Here is a 17770-nt window from a genome sequence, read left to right as displayed (position 1 = left end):
CCTCCCTCATGTTAAGTTAATGATAATGAATGATCACCTTTTTTCTTTTTCTTTTCTTTTTTTTATCACCTTTTTTCATACTGTAATATATTTTCTATGTCACAGTCCCAGGAACTCATTCACTATTTTTTCCCCCAAAGTTGAGAATGACTTTCTTAGACAATTTCAATAAAGGTCTGTCCTTCTCCACCTCTCTGCTATTCTGATGTTCCTGACTTCTAGTTCTATGGCACCTTTCAAAACATCTTCTCGTGGAGCACAGAAGCCTTTGTATCAGTCAGAGTCCCACGGTCACATCCTGAATTCCCATTCCTTTCTCTCAGATTTCAGACTTGTTTCCCTCATCCCACACCAATCTTGTTCATAAAGTCTCCTACTTCCCCAAAACCTCAAAAAATGTACCCGAGGTGTATGCATGGGGCAAAATTCCCAGAAACTAAGTAAGCACAGAGCAGCACAGCTGGGGCTCACAGAGCTAAGCAATGATTTCAGCTGCCCCGAGGTGCTAGCGAGACAGACTGAGAGTTCGGCCCAGTGGTGGGAAGACCCTGGTAAATGCCCTGGCTTTCAAACACAGCATTCTGGGAGTGCGGCATATCAGAAAGGCCTAGACCTAACAAGGCTTCAAAATTCATATCTCTGCAGAGCTCAAATCTCTGTCTTGAGGTCCATCTTCTCTGGTTTTTCAACCATTTAAAGAATATTTGAATTTCTTGTCATCATCTTTCAACTAAGATGCTCCTAACTTCTATCTACCTTCGATACATTAAGCTAATAAAAGAGAAAAGAATTAGGTAATTATCATTGATTAAAATAGTTTAAAATTATTCTTTCTTCTTTATTTCTATTGCCCTTGACCACATCTAATCTAGGCTGTTAGCACTTCATATCTGGAATACAAATCCTTCACTAATTACCCTTCTGTGGTCTATTCCTATCAAGTGAACCAAATAACTTGGTGCTGAGTATATGTGCTGGCTGCTTCAAGACAGAAACCAAGATGTATTTTACAACTCTTACGTGAATGACACTATAATTGGGTGTAACATAGTAAACATTCTAATATGCCTACCATGCTGCTAAAAGATGACCAGATGGCCTTGAGATATATCGCTAAAACCAAACTCATCAATTCCATCTCTTAAATTATATCTCTTATCCATTCTCTTCTCTTCATCCTTAGTCTAACCTTTCATGTCAGCTTCTATTAGAAAGCCTCCCTGTGACTACTATTACCAATATTTTCCAATCTTATCAACTCCAGAATGACTTTTTCTAAAATACAGATGATTGGATCATGTATCTCATACATTAAAACCTACAAAATGAAGTCCAACTTCATTAGCAAAGCACACAGGATCATCAAGAATTGGTCCCTACTCATTTCCTAAGCCGAATCCTGGGGCCTAGCACATAACAGATGCTCAATAAAGGTTCACTCAACAGCCGGGACCGGTTTGGCTCAATGGATAGAGCGTTGGCTTGGGGACTGAAGGGCCCGGGGTTTGATTCTGGTCAAGGGCATGTACCTTGGTTGCGGGCATATCCCCAGTAGGGGGTGTGCAAGAGGCAACTGATCAATGACTCTCTCTCATTGATGTTTCGAACTCTCTATCTCTCTCCCTTCCACTCTGTACAAAAATCAATAAAATATATTTAAATAAATAAATAAATAAAAATAAAGGTTCACTCAACAAATGAATCTATCTTTGAGTTAGAAAAGGATGAGGTCATGTGGGTATGAAAACAAACTTTGACTTAGTTCACTTTACAGAACAGACTACCCTCATGAAACCCCAAATCAGTTCCAAACCACATCAGTGTCATACTCAAAGGAATTTAAGCTCATTTTTCAGGGTGTCATTCCTAAAAATGAGATAGACTACTTTAACTTGTGACTCATTATTTGGCTCCTAATCGTCATGCTTGGTTTAATTTAGTAGAGTTACATTTTGGTGCTGGCACGCTTAGGTCTGTAGAGACAGAATGCAGGATCTTATATCACTTACACCCAATGATAACAGTTTTTGAGTGGTGGTTGATTCGTTGCTTTCTCATGTAACAACAAGAAAATGTCTGTCTTTCACTTCTTTCCCAACAAACTTCCATTTCTTTCCACACACATCTCACACTATTTTCTTTTTTTTTTTAGTTTTTAAAAAAATATATTTTATTGACTTTTTACAGAAAGGAAGGGAGACAGATAAAGAGCTAGAAATGTCGATGAGAGAGAAACATCGACCAGCTGCCTCTTGTACAGCCCCTACCGGGGATGTGCCCGCAACCAATGTACATGCCCTTGACCGGAATTGAACCTGGGACCTTTCAGTCCGCAGACCGACGCTCTACCGCTGAGCCAAACCGGCTGCGGCTCACACTATTTTCAAGTGGCATGGGAGCTCGGACTTCTCTCCCCAGGCACTAACCTCTGTGTTGAAGGTGACCACAGTGCCGTTTGCTAGTCCTGCGTAGAGGATTCGCCATCTGCTGTGCAGGCAGAGCACTCGGTCGTCCAGCTGCAGCTGCTCCAGGCACTCTCGCGTCTGATAAAACACACAACACCGTATCAGCAGAGGTTACGCAAGCAGAACGTGAAAAACCCCCTTCTGGAAGCAGAGTATGAAATGATTTTATGAGGAACAAGTAGTATCATCTATTTTGTAGAAGGCCATCTTAGATATTTTTTCTTCTTTGAAATATGTGGCCAAAGACTCTCACGCTGTAGGTAGTAACAAAAACAAATAGAAATTCTATAATGTAACCCATATTTCTAATATGGAATATAGAAATTCTTCAAAGGGCACTAGGAATCAAGTATTAACCTCGTAAATTAAGTAGCCAAAGATAAAGTTAAAGCTGTATTTGACATCTAAAAGAAAAATTATAGTTGTATATGTAATTGCATTAATGAAATATGTGCTTTCCCGCAACCGATTCTCTATTTTAATAGCTTCCAAGCGTCTCGTTCAAACCAGTGTCAGGTTAGCCTATCCATAATTACCTATGCCTTTAAAATATATAGAACCCCAAGCTTCACATCCAGTCACTAGATTCTAATTCAGTAGGCTCTGGATTATGTATTTTATTTACTGTCCTTAGCAATTTTGATGCATATCCAGGTTAAACAAGCACTGTTTAATCTGACCTTCAAGAAACAATTTTGATAAATTTCCAGAACTGGGTTATATTAGCAAATTTAATTACCTAAAAAAGTCCAATAACACACTAAGTGCTCAAGATTTGTTGTTAATGATACCAAGCAACTAAATGCCAAATGCAGCTTTGAAAACAGGTTTGGACAGAGAGGTTAAAATTGAGAGAGCTTTAAGTGGGTAGGATGTGACAAGCTGAGGGTACAATGAAGAGCTATGGACTGTGAAAACCCTTGTTTTCTTCTCCCAACCTTCTCTCATGCCTACGAGAGTCAGTCTTTTAAAGTTTTCAATTTCTCCCATAAAATTACAAATATAAATGCCACACATGAAGTTGTAAAAAAAAAAAAAAGACAATAACTGTTGCCTCTGATTAGTGTAATCTTTTTGTAATTTTATAGAGCAAATTGAATTCTATATAATGATTTTTTTAAAAAGAACTATTGGCACATGAACATGCATGGGAGCTCGGCCTTCCTATATAACGGGAGATAGTATGGTGAGCTAAAGCTAATAATGCAGTATTGTTTATTTCGATGAAGTTCAAGCACAGACAAACTCTATAATGATAGATGCAAAGAGGAAGTGGAAAGAAAGAAGCATCTGTCTCAATGTCTCCACTCTACATAGTATAAACACAGCCAGAGCCGGTCAATATTATCACTTTTGATTTCTCTGAACCCGCTTACCTTAACATTATAGCAGCGAATGATGTGATCACTGGAACCAGTGTAAAGGGCGGCGTTCTTCCCAGGGGTCTGAGTAACCAGGAGGCAGTTCACTTTCGAAGTATGGCCCTCAAAGGCACCAATGCATTTCCGACTCTAAAGTCAGGCATAGATCAGATCATTACTTATGGATATAGAAGGATCAGATACTACCTTTCCTCAGCAAAAAAAAATAAAAAAATGCTAAAACCCAATAGTTGACTGCTGCATCCTCAGTGCCTAGGAAAGCGCCTGGTGCACAAACAGTGTTCAGTAAACAGGTGACCAATAATGCCCAGCCAGTGGTCACATGCAGTAAGATGCTTCCAACCATGTCAGCTGAGTCATACCAAAAAATACTTAGGGCAATTCACTATAAGGGTGGCAAGAATTTTAATTAAGCCTAGGGTAAGGCTCTCCAACACACAGACCAAAGATCTACCAAATCCAAACTGAGGCTAACTACCCAGACAGATTCCTGCATTTGATTCAGTAGCTTATGAAAATGCTCCATAACATTCTAAGACATGTGAGGTGTCATCACAGGTTCTAGTGGTCTAGGTACAGTTTTGTAAGCCTAATAGTTATCTGTGCTATCTCTGAGATCTATTTAGAATATATACCTATGCATATACTTATCTTGCAATTCAGAGTTAGAGCCAATCCCCCAAACCTTACACTCATACTTACTGGTACCATTGCTTCTTTCCATCAGTGATCCTTTTGCCCCTCAGGTTATTAGACTAAAGGAACCTATATACTTATTGCCTACAGCAAACACATTTTCTTGGTTCCATCATCTAACATTTTGATTTTTCAGAAATTCAGCAATTTTAAATACATTCACAGTGTTTGTTCAGACAACGCAGTGTTCCTAAAGTTTCTTGGCTATCATTATTGAAAAACAGATTTAGTTTAACATATACCAAATTCAACTCTCAAAAATTCATTCTATGAAAATTCAGAGAAATGGGCATTAGATTATACTAGGTGTGTGTAGTGGAAGACAGTTGCTCTCTTTAATAACTTGTACAACTAATCTACTATCAGGGAAAATGCCTCCTCTCATACTTCCCCAGGATTCTTTTTACTCCCCTATTATACAGCAGCCTGCAACTGACTTCATCACAAATCCCAGGGATCTGACTAGCCCACAGGTCTGTTGTAATCCCACTTTCCTTTGCCAAGTGCCAAGTGCTCATTCAGGGAATGATGCCCGAGACCCTGGTTTGGTGGTGGGAGGAAAAAGAAACCCCAGCAGCTTCTGGATCTATTTGTGCGCAGGAGAACACCTTAGGAAGAGGTGATATGAAGAAAGCAGAGTGGAGACACAGAATAAAATCAAGTTTCCAGGGACCCTGTGGAGCAGCTGGACCAACTTTACCTAAAGTTAGTCTAAATCCCACCCACATCTAGACAGCAAATAAATTCCCCTATTGCTATGAGTTGGGAGTTTCTAAAACCTGCAACTACTGAAAACATTCAAATTGCTGTATCAACTTACCACCAGATTATAAGCTCGCACGGTTTTATCTGCTGAACAGGTATACAGTAAATTCCCAAATATCTGAATTGCATTCACTGCAGCTTGGTGCCCCTCAAAACTCCCTTCTGTGGGCTCGTCATCATCTCCTGGCTCTGAAGATATTTCTAGAAAACAAGAATATGTTTCAGAAACATGTACACTGTGTCTAAAAAGATACGCAAAAATTAAAATCATTACATAACATGGTAGCCCTGCGTTCTCCTTAGAGTTTCTGTTGCAAAATACCATGGTTTTCATTAAGATCTTCATTATGAAGATTTACAGTAAGAGAAAGCAGGGAAGGCCTTTCATTTTAAAAATGATACTTGCCCTAGTCAGTTTGGCTCAGTGGATAGAGCATCAACCTGTGGACTGAGGGGTCCCAGGTTTGATTCCGGTCAAGGGCATGTACCTTGGTTGCGGGCACATCCCCAGTGGGGGGGTGCGGGAGGCAGCTGATGGATGTTTCTCTCTCATCGACGTTTCTAGCTCTCTATCCCTCTCTTCCTCTCTGTAAAAAAAATCAATAAAATATATTTTTTAAAAAAGAAAATACTTGTATAATGAGTTTTAGGTGATAAAGGGAAGGCACCAAATATCTGTCACATACAGTTATTTCACTGAGCAAGACATTATTTTTTAAGCAGTTCTGCCTCAAAGCAAAAACCCCTAGAGCCAATGAAACCTTAATACTAAATAACTGAATAGATAAGACAGCCAAGTAAGAGAGATGGGCGTAAGAAACTGAAAAGTAGGATTTGAGGATTTAGGAATACCATAACTGCTGGTCAAAAGCAATCCCCTTGACGCTAACTCCTACCCCCTACTCTATAAGTATATTTAAGCAGATTTAAACCCTGGCTCTAACATTTACAAGCCTTTTCTCTGTGGTAATTTAAATAAAACAGAACAACCAAATACCTGAAGAGTTCTTTGATCCTTTTATGGAGGAGATCACGGTCTGAGTTTCTGCCACACTACAAAACAATAGCAAAAGTCTTCTTAGCATCTGTGTGAATAGGACAGGTAGTAAAACCTAAATGTTCCTGAGTCAAAGTATTGTTCTAATCAATGGGCAAAGTAGCAATGATAAGATCATTTTCCCATCTGAAATTTCTATATGAAAGAAAATAAAAGTATAGTAAATATTTGTATCGATAACACAAATGAGCAATCAGCAAATCTCCACTGCCAAGTTTTTGAGTCTTCCACATCTGCAATGCCTAAAGATTTTCTATAAATCTGATTTTTTTTTAAACTTCTGAGTCATAACAGAAAGTTTTATATATACATACACACACACACACACACACACACACACACACAATTTTATTTATTTTTTTTAAGAACGGCTCCCGTGGGCTTAGCTAAGTGGATAGAGTCTAGGCCAGCAGACCAAAGGGACCCAGGATCGATTCCGGGCAAAGGCACGCACCTCGGCTGCAGCCTCCTCCCCAGCCCGGGCCCTGGTCGGGGTGCATGCAGGAGGCAACCACTCAATGTGTTTCTCTCACGTCGCTATTTCTTTCTTTCCCTCTCTTTTCCACTCTCTCTAAAAACCAACGGAAAAATATCCTCGAGTGAGAATTTTAAAAACAAATAAAAGAATGGTGAAAACTGTTCTGATTGGACCAATACAACATCCCCCTACCTTACAGGGATACCGTCTTTGTAGCGGGTGCCAATCTCACTGGTAGAGCTAACTTCATCACAGCCAGAACGAGACGTTTCTAACGAGTGTTGCTCTGTGCAGTTCCAGATATCCTTCTTAGATGGGCTGTCTGGCTTCTCCTCTCCAGAGTCAGAGGAATCAATGGCCACCACTTCTAGCTGAGGGTTAGGCAGTTCTAGGACTTCCAGGGAGGAGTCACTCTCTGGCTCATCCCTGACGCTCTCTTGTTCGAGCCCAGTTCTGCTGTCTTCCCAGGTGGAGGTTGTTACTTTCCCTCCTTTGGTTGACTTTCCAGTCTTTGCTTTCCTCACAGGTTTGGCAGTGAAGACGTCCTGTTCGGTGTCGCTGTTCTCAGGAACATGGGTGGCTCGCAGAGTTTTCTTCTTCCTAAGTTTCTTCTTTTTCTTGTTCCCCCGCGTTTCAGCCGATGTCAGAGTAGACTCTGCTTGTTCAGGCTGGTCAGTGGGAGAGAGGGGCTCCTTCTCTAACGGGGTCTCTGAGGCAAAGAACAACCTTGGGAAAGAACTGGTACAGGCTTCAGACCCGCTGTTGCCTTTGCTTGGCTCTTCACCTTCTTTGTTTATGCCAGAAAGACCAGCTGATTGGGAAGAGAGAGCACGTTCCCCGTTTCTGGTGCTTCCTTGCTGCACAGAAAGCCTCAGTTCCTGGCTGGGCTCACGGAGATTTTCTGTTAGCTCTGACAAGGACAGCGGTGCCGTGAGGGATGCATCAACTGGACGCCAGTCACTGACCTCTCCTGAATAGAGAAGGAAAAAATTATGGCACCTTTTTGTGTCTGCTATTTATAGTCATCAACTGCAATTATTTGTTACTGGTTGAATCTCTAACAAATAATGACGTTTCAGTGACATATTAAACCATGGCTTTTAAAGCTGTTCTCTCACCCCTCAATTTCCCATAACCGACATAAATGTCTGTTACACCACTTAGTACACTTTGCCTTGCTCAATCTCTCGAATAACGCGCATGTTTTATACCCTACAAAAGCTCCTTATGGGCAGGAATTGTTTCTATCAATCTTTTTTCCTTGTTTCTTATTTGAAATATCCACATACTGAACATCATGTTCTATTCTTAGACACTAAAATATCTATTTAACCAAAGTGCATTTCTTCTTAATTCTCACTATGCATTTTACCTGTATATCATCCAGTTAGCTAGCACATACTAGTAGTTAAAAAGTCAGCTGACTTAAAAATGTACATTTTTTTTGACTTAGCTATTTCATGTCTATAAATTTAAACTGATGAAATAATCACATACTCAAAAAGACATATATAACATAATGTTACACAGAATCCTAAAAACAAAAAAACAACTAAACATTGAAAGGAATTAAATAAATATTGCACATCCAGATTATTATGCAACTTCTCAAATATTACGTAACTATTATAGTAAAATAAAATATTTTAGATGAATTATTTTTATGACATAGGGAAATGATCATGGCATATTAAATAGAAAAAAGCCAAGTTATAACAGACTACAATCTATCCTTTGTATAAAGTCTGCATGTACACACCGACATGTAAGGTTTTTTTAAAAGACTGAAAGCCCTGGCCAATGTGGCTCAGCTGGTTGCGCGATAGCCCATGCACCAAAAGGTAGTCGATTCAATTCCTGGTCAGGGTGCATACCCACATTGTGGGTTTGGTCCCTGGTTGGGGTATGTGTGTGGGAGGAAACCAACCCATGTTTCTCTCTCACACTGTTTCTTTCTCTCTCCCTCTCCCTTCCCCTCTCTATAAAATCAATAACAAACATATTTTTAAAACATCCTGCCCTAACCAATTTGACTCAGTAGATAGAGCCTCAGCCTGCGGACTCAAGGGTCCCAGGTTCAATTCCGATCAAGGGCAAGTACCTTGGTTACAGGCACATCCCCAGTAGTGGGTGTGCAGGAGGCAGCTGATTGATGTTTCTCTCTCATTGATGTTTCTAACTCTCCCTCTCCCTTCCTTTCTGTAAAAAATCAGTAAGATATATTTTAAAAATAAATAAATAAAATATTTCCCTCTTCTGATATTATAAAAGACTGAAATAATACAAGTTGTCCCAAAAAAATGTATACACACTTTGAATGATTATAAAGTCAGTGTTTATATAGTTCATTTTCAAAACTTAAAAGAATCTACAGAAATGAATAATTTTTTTGTCAATGCCTGTTTTTAAACTGGTGACTGTTCTGGTCCAGGCACTGCTGATAAGGTGAAGCAATGGAATCGCAAACATAAAGAATCATTTCATTCGGTATTTGCATGCCCTCAACCCATCGACAGTTGCTGGTTTTGTACCGTAAACTTTTATGTATCCTCATAAAAAAAAAAAAAGTCAAGTGGCACTTTAGGATAAATTTTCTTTGGTCAAAGCTTAGTCTGGCTTCAAATCAGTTAAACCTGAAAAAGACTGAAAATTAGGTGAGTGTATACATTTTGGGGGGACACTTATACATATAACTTATTTAGATTTCTAGTTTCCCAATTACTTATAATGAACATAAATTAGAGCATTTTTTATTCTTAAATTTTTAAAATTGATTTGAGAGAGAGAGAGGGAAGGAGATGGAGAGAGAAAAAACATCAATAAGAGAAAGAAGCATCAATCGCCACCTCCACTGGGGATCTTGCAACTTGGACCCGTGCCCTGACCAGGAATCAAATTGCAACCTCTTGGTGCATGGAATGATGGTCAACTGAACACACCAGCCAGGGCAACATAAATTAGTCTTACAATCAGAAAAAAAGAAAAAAAAAATAGAACTAAAATTGTTTTTTAAAAATTAGTTTAAAAGACCACTATATTCTTTATTACTAGTTTTTTAAAGAAAATACTAAATATCGCCCATATAAAAGTAACAAAATTCAATATGAAAGACAATATATTGTACATTTGATACAGATATCTAAATTAGTGTTTCAAAAGGTAAAGAAATAGAATAATTCTTCAGAATTTTTATTTTGGCTTAAGAAATTACACAATGTCTGTTTGTTTACTTTTTACTTAACTATTAATATAGCACCATTGTGGCTATGCAAATTTCAAGTAATATTTTAAGTTGCTCAGAAGTTATTTTCAAATGGTAACCAAGTGAGTGTTATTTTAGGTAAAGACTAAAACTAAAAACCTTGGCTATTCCTCAGAACCATTCCAGTTCCCATTAAATGACTCTCACCTCCAGAGCCCCTCTACCTTTCATCACGGCTACCTGGCTTCTCAGGTTTGTACTGACCATGGCTTGTCCTTTAGGTGCTAAAGACAATCAAGTGCTAAGAAATTCAGAGAAAATATCTTATCTGACCAAACAACATCAACCTTATTTATCACCCCAGAACTAAATAATTCTGCACCAATCCTAATAAGTGGGACTTTTTAGGTGCTAATACAAAATCAAATAAGTAATTCTAAATTAGAGAAAAATAAGGAAAAGTTATTGATATTTAAGTAATTCTCCTGAATGAAGAAAACCTTAGGAAAAATTAATTGTCTTAACTTCAGTTTAATGAACAAGTCTAATGTTACATCATTGATATAAAATTGCCCATTACAGGGTTGTCCTTAAATCAGAGAAAAATTGGCATACTATTACCTTGCAGTAATTCCTTGGACACATTGCAAGGAGAGCCTTGTGACACAGCAGTCACATTATCTTCTTGTTCAGAAGACATAGGTTCCTGTTTAATCTGAATCGATGAGTCCGGAGCAGGAACACTGCCATGGGCTTGGAAAGTGGGAGATGTGGGTACTTGGCAAGGGACTCCTGTGGATGATGGAGGCTCCAGGAAAACTGGGAAGAAGGGAGTAGGCAGCAGCGTGGCATCAACAGATGTTTGCGATCTACTGCTCCTCTGTTCTCGAGTAAGGCTACAGGGAAGCTGGTATGGGCGTTCAGAAGGTTCATATGTTTCTGAAATGGAATACATACATACATACAAAAGCAAAATTGTTATCTGAAAAGTCATTTGTTTCTTAGCCAACATGTATTTTTAAAGATTATATAAGAATTTAAAGGTTCTCCTAATTCTTCAAAATAGATTATCATATCTACAAAACAACCAAGGCTATAGACAGAATAGGCATTAATAATTTTTCAGATTTTGCCAAAACCGGTTTTGCTCAGTAGTAGAGCATCGGTCTGTGGACTGAAAGGTCCCAGGTTCAATTCCGGTCAAGGGCATGTACATTGGTTGCGGGCACATCCCCTGTGCAAGAGGCAGCTGGTCGATGTTTCTCTCTCATCGACATTTCTAGCTCTCTATCTCTCTCCTTCCTCTCTGTAAAAAATCAATAAAATATATTTTAAAAAATAATAATAATAATTTTTCAGATTTTAAGTGACTTATCCAAGGTCATTCTAATAAAGAGGTAATATGCAAATTGACCATCACTCCAACACACAAGATGGCCGCACCCATGTGGACACAAGATGGCTACCACAAGATGGCCAGCAGGGGAGGGCAGTTGTGGGTGATCAGGCCTGCAGGGGAGGACAATTAGGGGTCACCAGGCCTGCAGGGGAAGACAGTTGGGGGGGACCAGGCCTGCAGGGGAGGGCAGTTGGGGGGAACCAGGCCTGCAGGGGAGGGCATTTAGGGGTGACCAGGTCTACAGGGGAGGGCAGTTGGGGGCAACTAGGCTGGCAGGGGAGGGCAGTCAGGGGCGACCAGGCTGGCAAGGGCAGGAAGTTAGGGGTGACCGGGCCAGCAGGGGAGGGCAGTTAGGAGTGACTAGGCTGGCAGGGGAGGGCAGTTAGGACCAATTGGTCCGGCAGGGGAACAGACGTCGATCAGGCTAGCAGAGGAGTGGTTAGGGGTGATCAGGCTGGCAGGCAGAAGCGGTGAGGGGCAATCAGACAGGCAGGTAGGCAAGTAGTTGGGAGCAAGCAGTCCTGGATTGTGAGAGGGATGTCTGTGTCAGTTTAGGCCCGATCCCGGTGGGCCTAAACGGAAAGTCTGATATCCCTCAAGGAGTCCCAGATTAGAGCGTGTGCAGGCCGGGCTGAAGGACACCCCCCACCCCTGCACAAATTTCATGCACTGGGCCTCTAGTATAGATACTAATAGAAGAGACAAGATTTGAATCCAGGTGTTTTGATTCCTGAGCCAAGGCTCCTTCTATAATATACTGTCTCCAGGATGAAGGCCTTGGGTAGGACTGGAACTATAATATACTGTCTCCATTGCTAAGCATTTTTGGGATGGGTGTACAGTCTTACAGACCTTTCAATAGAAGAATGAAACCAAAGAGACATGAGAGAAATCATATGATTTTTTAATGACTATTTCAATTCCCCTCTATAGAGAAAAAAAAATAACAAGCTACAGAAGGCCCAATCCAAATACCTTGCAATCCCTGTAGAATCTGTATTCTATGTGTCCTCAGTGCACTCATCTCCATAGTTATCTAAAAACAAAGTATTTTGTTATGAATTTTCAAATCCAATTTGAGAGATTATCCATTTTCATTAAATGTTCCACCTGCTGTTACCTGCTGCTTGAGCATAAGAAGCCTCTGAACTTCAACATAAGCTGTCTGAAGTGCTGTCCGGGCTTGCAGAAGGTTGTTATCCATGCACTGCAATGACTTGCTTAGTTCTTCCTCCCTTAAAGAAATATTCAGCAGCTGGTCGACCTGAGAACGTTCTGCCAAAAGAAACCGTAGCCTTGTTTAATACTGGAGATCCTCTTTAGTATTTATTCAATAATATAGCTCCTCAGAACACGGAACTACATCAGTGTCTAGAATAAGCCTTTATTTCTCCCCGACAGTACACGAGACTCACTGAATCTCACAAATCATATAGTCAAGCCAGTTGCTGTCAGAGCGGGAAACCGAAAGTGAGAACTGGTAAGATGAAGGTGCCTCAAAGGTTCAGGAGCACCACCACGTGGTACCATCTTCCTAATAACCGTTTTCCACCACTGCCCGTCCAGGGAAATCTTTGTCCCAAGCAAATCCACTGCTGCAGTTTGCACTTCCCTCTCTTCCTTTATCTGCCACACCATTCACCCAGGGCTTCTGCTTAGATTAGACCCCAGATCTGTTCTGCTTGCACTCTCCTCCCAATCCACATTTTTCTAGTCGGTTAATTAACATATTTATGTTTATTAGAGAAATCTGCCTGAAGGAGCTATAGCAAACTTTTCCATTACTATAGTAGAAAATCAAACTTTTTTGTTACTTTAAATAAAATGTTCTATTATATGTATTTGTCATCTCTGTTTGTCTTTTCCCCATTCAATATGCCAGGACCTCTTTCCTAGACACCAGACTCACATATCTAACTACCAACTTGGTATTTCTACCTAGGTGTCTCTAAGGTCCTTTTTAAAAGTAAATAAATAAATAAAATGTTTTTATTTATTTCAGAGAAAGGAAAGGAAAGGGAGAGATAGAAACATCAATTATGACAAACTGGCTGCCTGCACACCCCCTACTGGGAATCAAGCCGGCAACCTGGACAGGTGCTGACTGGGAATCAAACTGCGATCTCCTGGGTCATGAGTTGACACTCAAACACTGAGCTACACCAGCCGGTCCTTTAACTCAAGGGATCCAAAAGGGAACTCATCATCTTCCTCTATTCTCAACCTGCTCCGCATGGAGTTTTCTAGCTGTCATCATCCACACAGGTGCCCCAGCTAGAAACTGGGGTCATCCTCGGTTCCTACCTTACACATCACTTCCACTCCCCCAAGGCTCTTTCAGTCACTTCCCGCACTAGTTCTCATACTGGATCAGGGTTAGGGCCAGTGCAAAGCAAGCACTGAAGAAGCGTATCAGTCAGTGAGCCATCTTAAAAACTTCTCATTTCACATGAGAAAAGCAACAAAGATTCATAAAAAATGGAGACTAAAAGAAATGAATAAATGACCAAAATGGACAAAAATTTACTGAAGGCCTATTCCTCTTTATACCATTGAAAAGGCCCAATGAGACTTTCTGTTTTTATATTGAACTCAATTTGCCCAAAATATATATTAACTTTAGCTTACAGGTGTATGTAGCATCATACATTTCTCCTACAGATGCAACTGTATGTTATGTATATAGTAGAAAATCAAACTTTTCCATGCACTAAGCAAGACAACAAAAGTGTAAAAAATAATAATAATAAATGGGCAATTAGTGTTTGAAAACCACAAAATATACTATGTAAAGTTGTAAAAAGGCTGAATTGCTAAAAGAACAATTTCCTTCTGCCATAATATTCTGCACTATACCTTTCTTTCCTTTAATTTTCCTTCTTTTATTTTTTCTCTCAAGACTTGGGAGTTCAGGAGAAGATCCATCCTGAGGAAATACAGAAAATTGAATAATATTAAATATATAATGGCCATTATCTGGGGGGGGGGGGGGGAGAGAATTAGTTCTGAGATAGTCATACAATATTCTTTTATTATTTTTATCATCACCAACAGGATAGTAACAGAAGTCTCCTGTACATGATATGAACTAAAATATTAGCTGAATAAATATATACACATGGTTTTTTTTTAAAATCTAAGGTCAAGTACCTTTTTAGCATTTTAGAGGTATTAAACCCCCTAGGGCAGAGGCAAAGTATTTCATACTTTGGTAAAGCAAGACCTGGAAGTATGGACAAAACCAGTGATACATATATCTGATTTCAGAGTGGCACAGTTTCTACTTTAAATTTCAGCAATAAAATATTTACAATGAAAAGCTAAAGAGTCTATTGAACAAGCCCTAAAATATTGGCAATCGTAGAACAATCTCTCACATAACTACAGTATCTAGCTCAAAGGGGGGCAGAGCTGGAATTTGAATCCAAGCCTACAGCCCAAACCCTTATTCGCTCTGTTATATTATACTAGAGGCCCGGTGCACAAATTCGTGCACCAGTGGGGTCCCTCATCCTGGCCTGCGGGATCGAGCCAAAACCGGCTCTCCAACATCCCCGAGGGGTCCTGGATTTCGAGAGGGCACAGGCCGAGGGACCCCACCCCTACATGATTGGGGCCAGGGGGATACAGGAGGTCTCCAGGGTATGTCCAGCTCATCTCACTCAGGCCAGACTCCAGCAGCAAGCTAACCTACCGGTCGGAACATCTGCCCCCTGGTGGTCAGTACACATCATAGTGATTGGTTGACCAGTCAACTGTCTGCCCCAGTGGTCAGTGCACATCATAGTGAGCAGTTGAACAGCCTTAGCATATCATTAGAATATTACACTTTTGATTGGTTGGACGGCTGACCAGACGACCAGACACTTAGTATATTCGACTTTTATTATATAGAGTTGCCTCAATATTAAATACCCATTTTTTCACACTGCTAGATTCCAGATTGTATTACCATCACAATTCTTCCTTTTCAGAAAAGGTTTCTGAAAGAGTTAAGCAATATTAGCAACAGAGATGCCAGAACAGAAGTGGTGTCAGTGAAGGAACGAATTCTGAAAGGCCATCCTGGCTAACTGAAGTACGAAAGATAGAGTAACGGAGATTACAAATACTTCTAAGACTATGCTTATATAGGTGCACTCCAGTAGTATTAAGACTTGGTGTTAAGCCTAAAACTGCTAGATCCAACAAGCCTGCATGCCCTCTGAAGGCAAGACTAGAATGCCTTTCTTCAGCAGCCGTACAGAACTCATCATGGAAACAGATAAAGTTACAGCTGAAGATGTGGCCTACTCCTTGTCATGTGATATAAAAATGATTGGCTTGATGACTAATTTTAGAGATGACTTCATATTTTCCTAGTACTGTACAATTGTATTCAGTTACAACGAACTTAGTAGAATTACTCAGTGAAAGAAACCAGGAGAATAATCTGAAAGAGTAAGAACCTCACAAGTCTTCTATGCCACCCAAGACACCCAAGGAAAATTAAACCGTTAAATCTTCCTTACAACATCCAAGTCACCACATAAAATGTTCTACAAAAGACACAAGGAATCATACTCACTCCAGTGGCTCTTCGTTTCTTTCTAACGTTCTGACCGTCATTTTGTTCAGCACCAGAGGTACAGCTACTATCTGTGCCTGCATCTGCCAAACTGGAGCCTGCAAGAGCTGAGGATGCATACGATGACAAAGAGTTTCCTTCCCCGTTACTCTCCTTGGCGCTCGGATTCTCTGAAGGTGGTCCAGAACTCGCCTGGCTGGTCAGGTCTTTTGTCAAATGCATCAAAGACTTTGCACAGTCAGAGGGTAACTGTGCGCTGTGCCGCCTTCGAGGAGCAACATTTTCCGCCCTTTCCCCTGTTCTTAGCGAGGCAGCCAGAGGAGTCACCTCTTGCTTAAGGCCCACGGTTGACTTCTGACTCTGAGCAGCCCTCAGTGAGTTAGTAGGTGAAAAAATCCGCTGGGGCTCATTTTCTTTGCCCGCACCCTCCTCAGTGAAGAAGCCATACACAGGCGCCCTGTCCATGATCACACTGCTCTCCGAAAGGCTTCGCTTCCTTGCCAATCCAGGAGACGAAGAAATGGACACATCTTCCCACTGGAATCCTTCTAGAGTGGACAGGTCAGGTTCCTCATCCAAATCCAAGACCTCTTGTTCATTCTGAACCAGAGGCACCATTTCTATGCCAAACCTTAAGGAAGGAAGAAAAAAATCATAAATCCAACATGGCTGAGAGAAGGCAGCACCACCCTGTGTTCCAGCCTCTGCTGTGCCCTGAAATGACAAACATAAATAAGGTGGCTCGGCCTGCGAGGACCTCAGTCTGAGAGCTTTATGTAAATAACCAGTGTGAGTTTTGTATTGTAGGTATTGTAAAGCAAGACACAGACGGAAGTCTAAATTAGTGATTGTTACTAAATTAGAGATTAGTATACAGCGATGAGAATATGAGAAAGTAAAAATTGAGGTTTTTATTTAACATGGAGCTTGAAACCAACAGCACATAATTTTAATAACAAACAAACCAAAACAAACAGAAACGTCTAGTAAGCATTCACAAATGTCAGACATTATACTACGAACTTTATATTTTTGTTGTTGTTGAATATGTCTTACTGATGTTTTAGAGAGAAGGAGGAAGGAGAGAAACACTGACGTGAGAAATATCAATCAATTGCCTCCTGTACACACCCGACTGGGTATGTGCCCGGACTTGAACTGTGCACAGGATGACGCTCACACAGCGGAGCCACGTGGGCGGGGGCAGAGCTTTCTACAGCAGGCCTTCGGGTTACGTCGGAGATCCGTTCCTACAGGGCTACGTAACGCGATTTTCGACGTAAGTTGGAACTCATCTACATAAGCACCCATGTCACTCACACGGAGCACATACACAGCAGTAATGAAGTGAAACAGTAAAAAACATTTAAAAGAAAGATAACAATTCCTGACCTTTGCTTGTGGTAAATAAATGATAGAAAACATAAAGCACATATGCCAAAATGACAGAACTTTTTTTTTAATTATAAATAAATGGGCGATGGCGCCATAACCACCACAAAACAACGTACGTGAGTCCGACGTAACCCAAGGACTGCCTGTATTTGTAATCTCAATACTCACAAGTTATGGGAAAGGGAAAGGGGGTACAATAAATACATTATTTCAATAAGGAAAGAAATGTAACTAATCAGCAGGATGATGTTCAAGTAGCAAATTTGTTGAATGCTACTTTATCATTCAGAAAATTTCATACCTCAACAGCAGATGATTAGCCAAATTATTACCTAAGTACTTAAGAAAAAATACTTTGTGATAA

At 40.3% G+C, this 17770-nt stretch overlaps 1 protein-coding gene across 12 annotated transcripts in view; it reads right to left on the bottom strand.

Moving 5' to 3' along the window:
- Positions 1 to 17770, bottom strand: part of ZNF106 (zinc finger protein 106) — a 55387-nt gene that overhangs the window by 9056 nt on the left and 28561 nt on the right. For 8 of the 12 annotated variants that reach the window (XM_036444908.2, XM_036444919.2, XM_036445005.2 and 5 more), the window contains 10 exons: positions 16012 to 16642; positions 14301 to 14370; positions 12565 to 12719; positions 12420 to 12480; positions 10667 to 10984; positions 7036 to 7813; positions 6306 to 6361; positions 5364 to 5509; positions 3842 to 3976; positions 2427 to 2543 (listed from right to left, as the gene is read on the bottom strand). In XM_036444908.2, coding sequence (XP_036300801.1) covers positions 2427 to 2543; positions 3842 to 3976; positions 5364 to 5509; positions 6306 to 6361; positions 7036 to 7813; positions 10667 to 10984; positions 12420 to 12480; positions 12565 to 12719; positions 14301 to 14370; positions 16012 to 16642 — 2467 coding nt within the window. The other 4 variants (XM_036444958.2, XM_036444927.2, XM_045583520.1 and 1 more) reach the window with 4 other exon arrangements.

This window comes from Pipistrellus kuhlii, unplaced genomic scaffold, assembly GCF_014108245.1.
Source record: "Pipistrellus kuhlii isolate mPipKuh1 unplaced genomic scaffold, mPipKuh1.p scaffold_m20_p_1, whole genome shotgun sequence".
Lineage (NCBI taxonomy): Eukaryota > Metazoa > Chordata > Mammalia > Chiroptera > Vespertilionidae > Pipistrellus > Pipistrellus kuhlii.
Note: the sequence above shows the minus strand (reverse complement) of the source record. Positions and strands in the feature narration are given on the sequence as shown.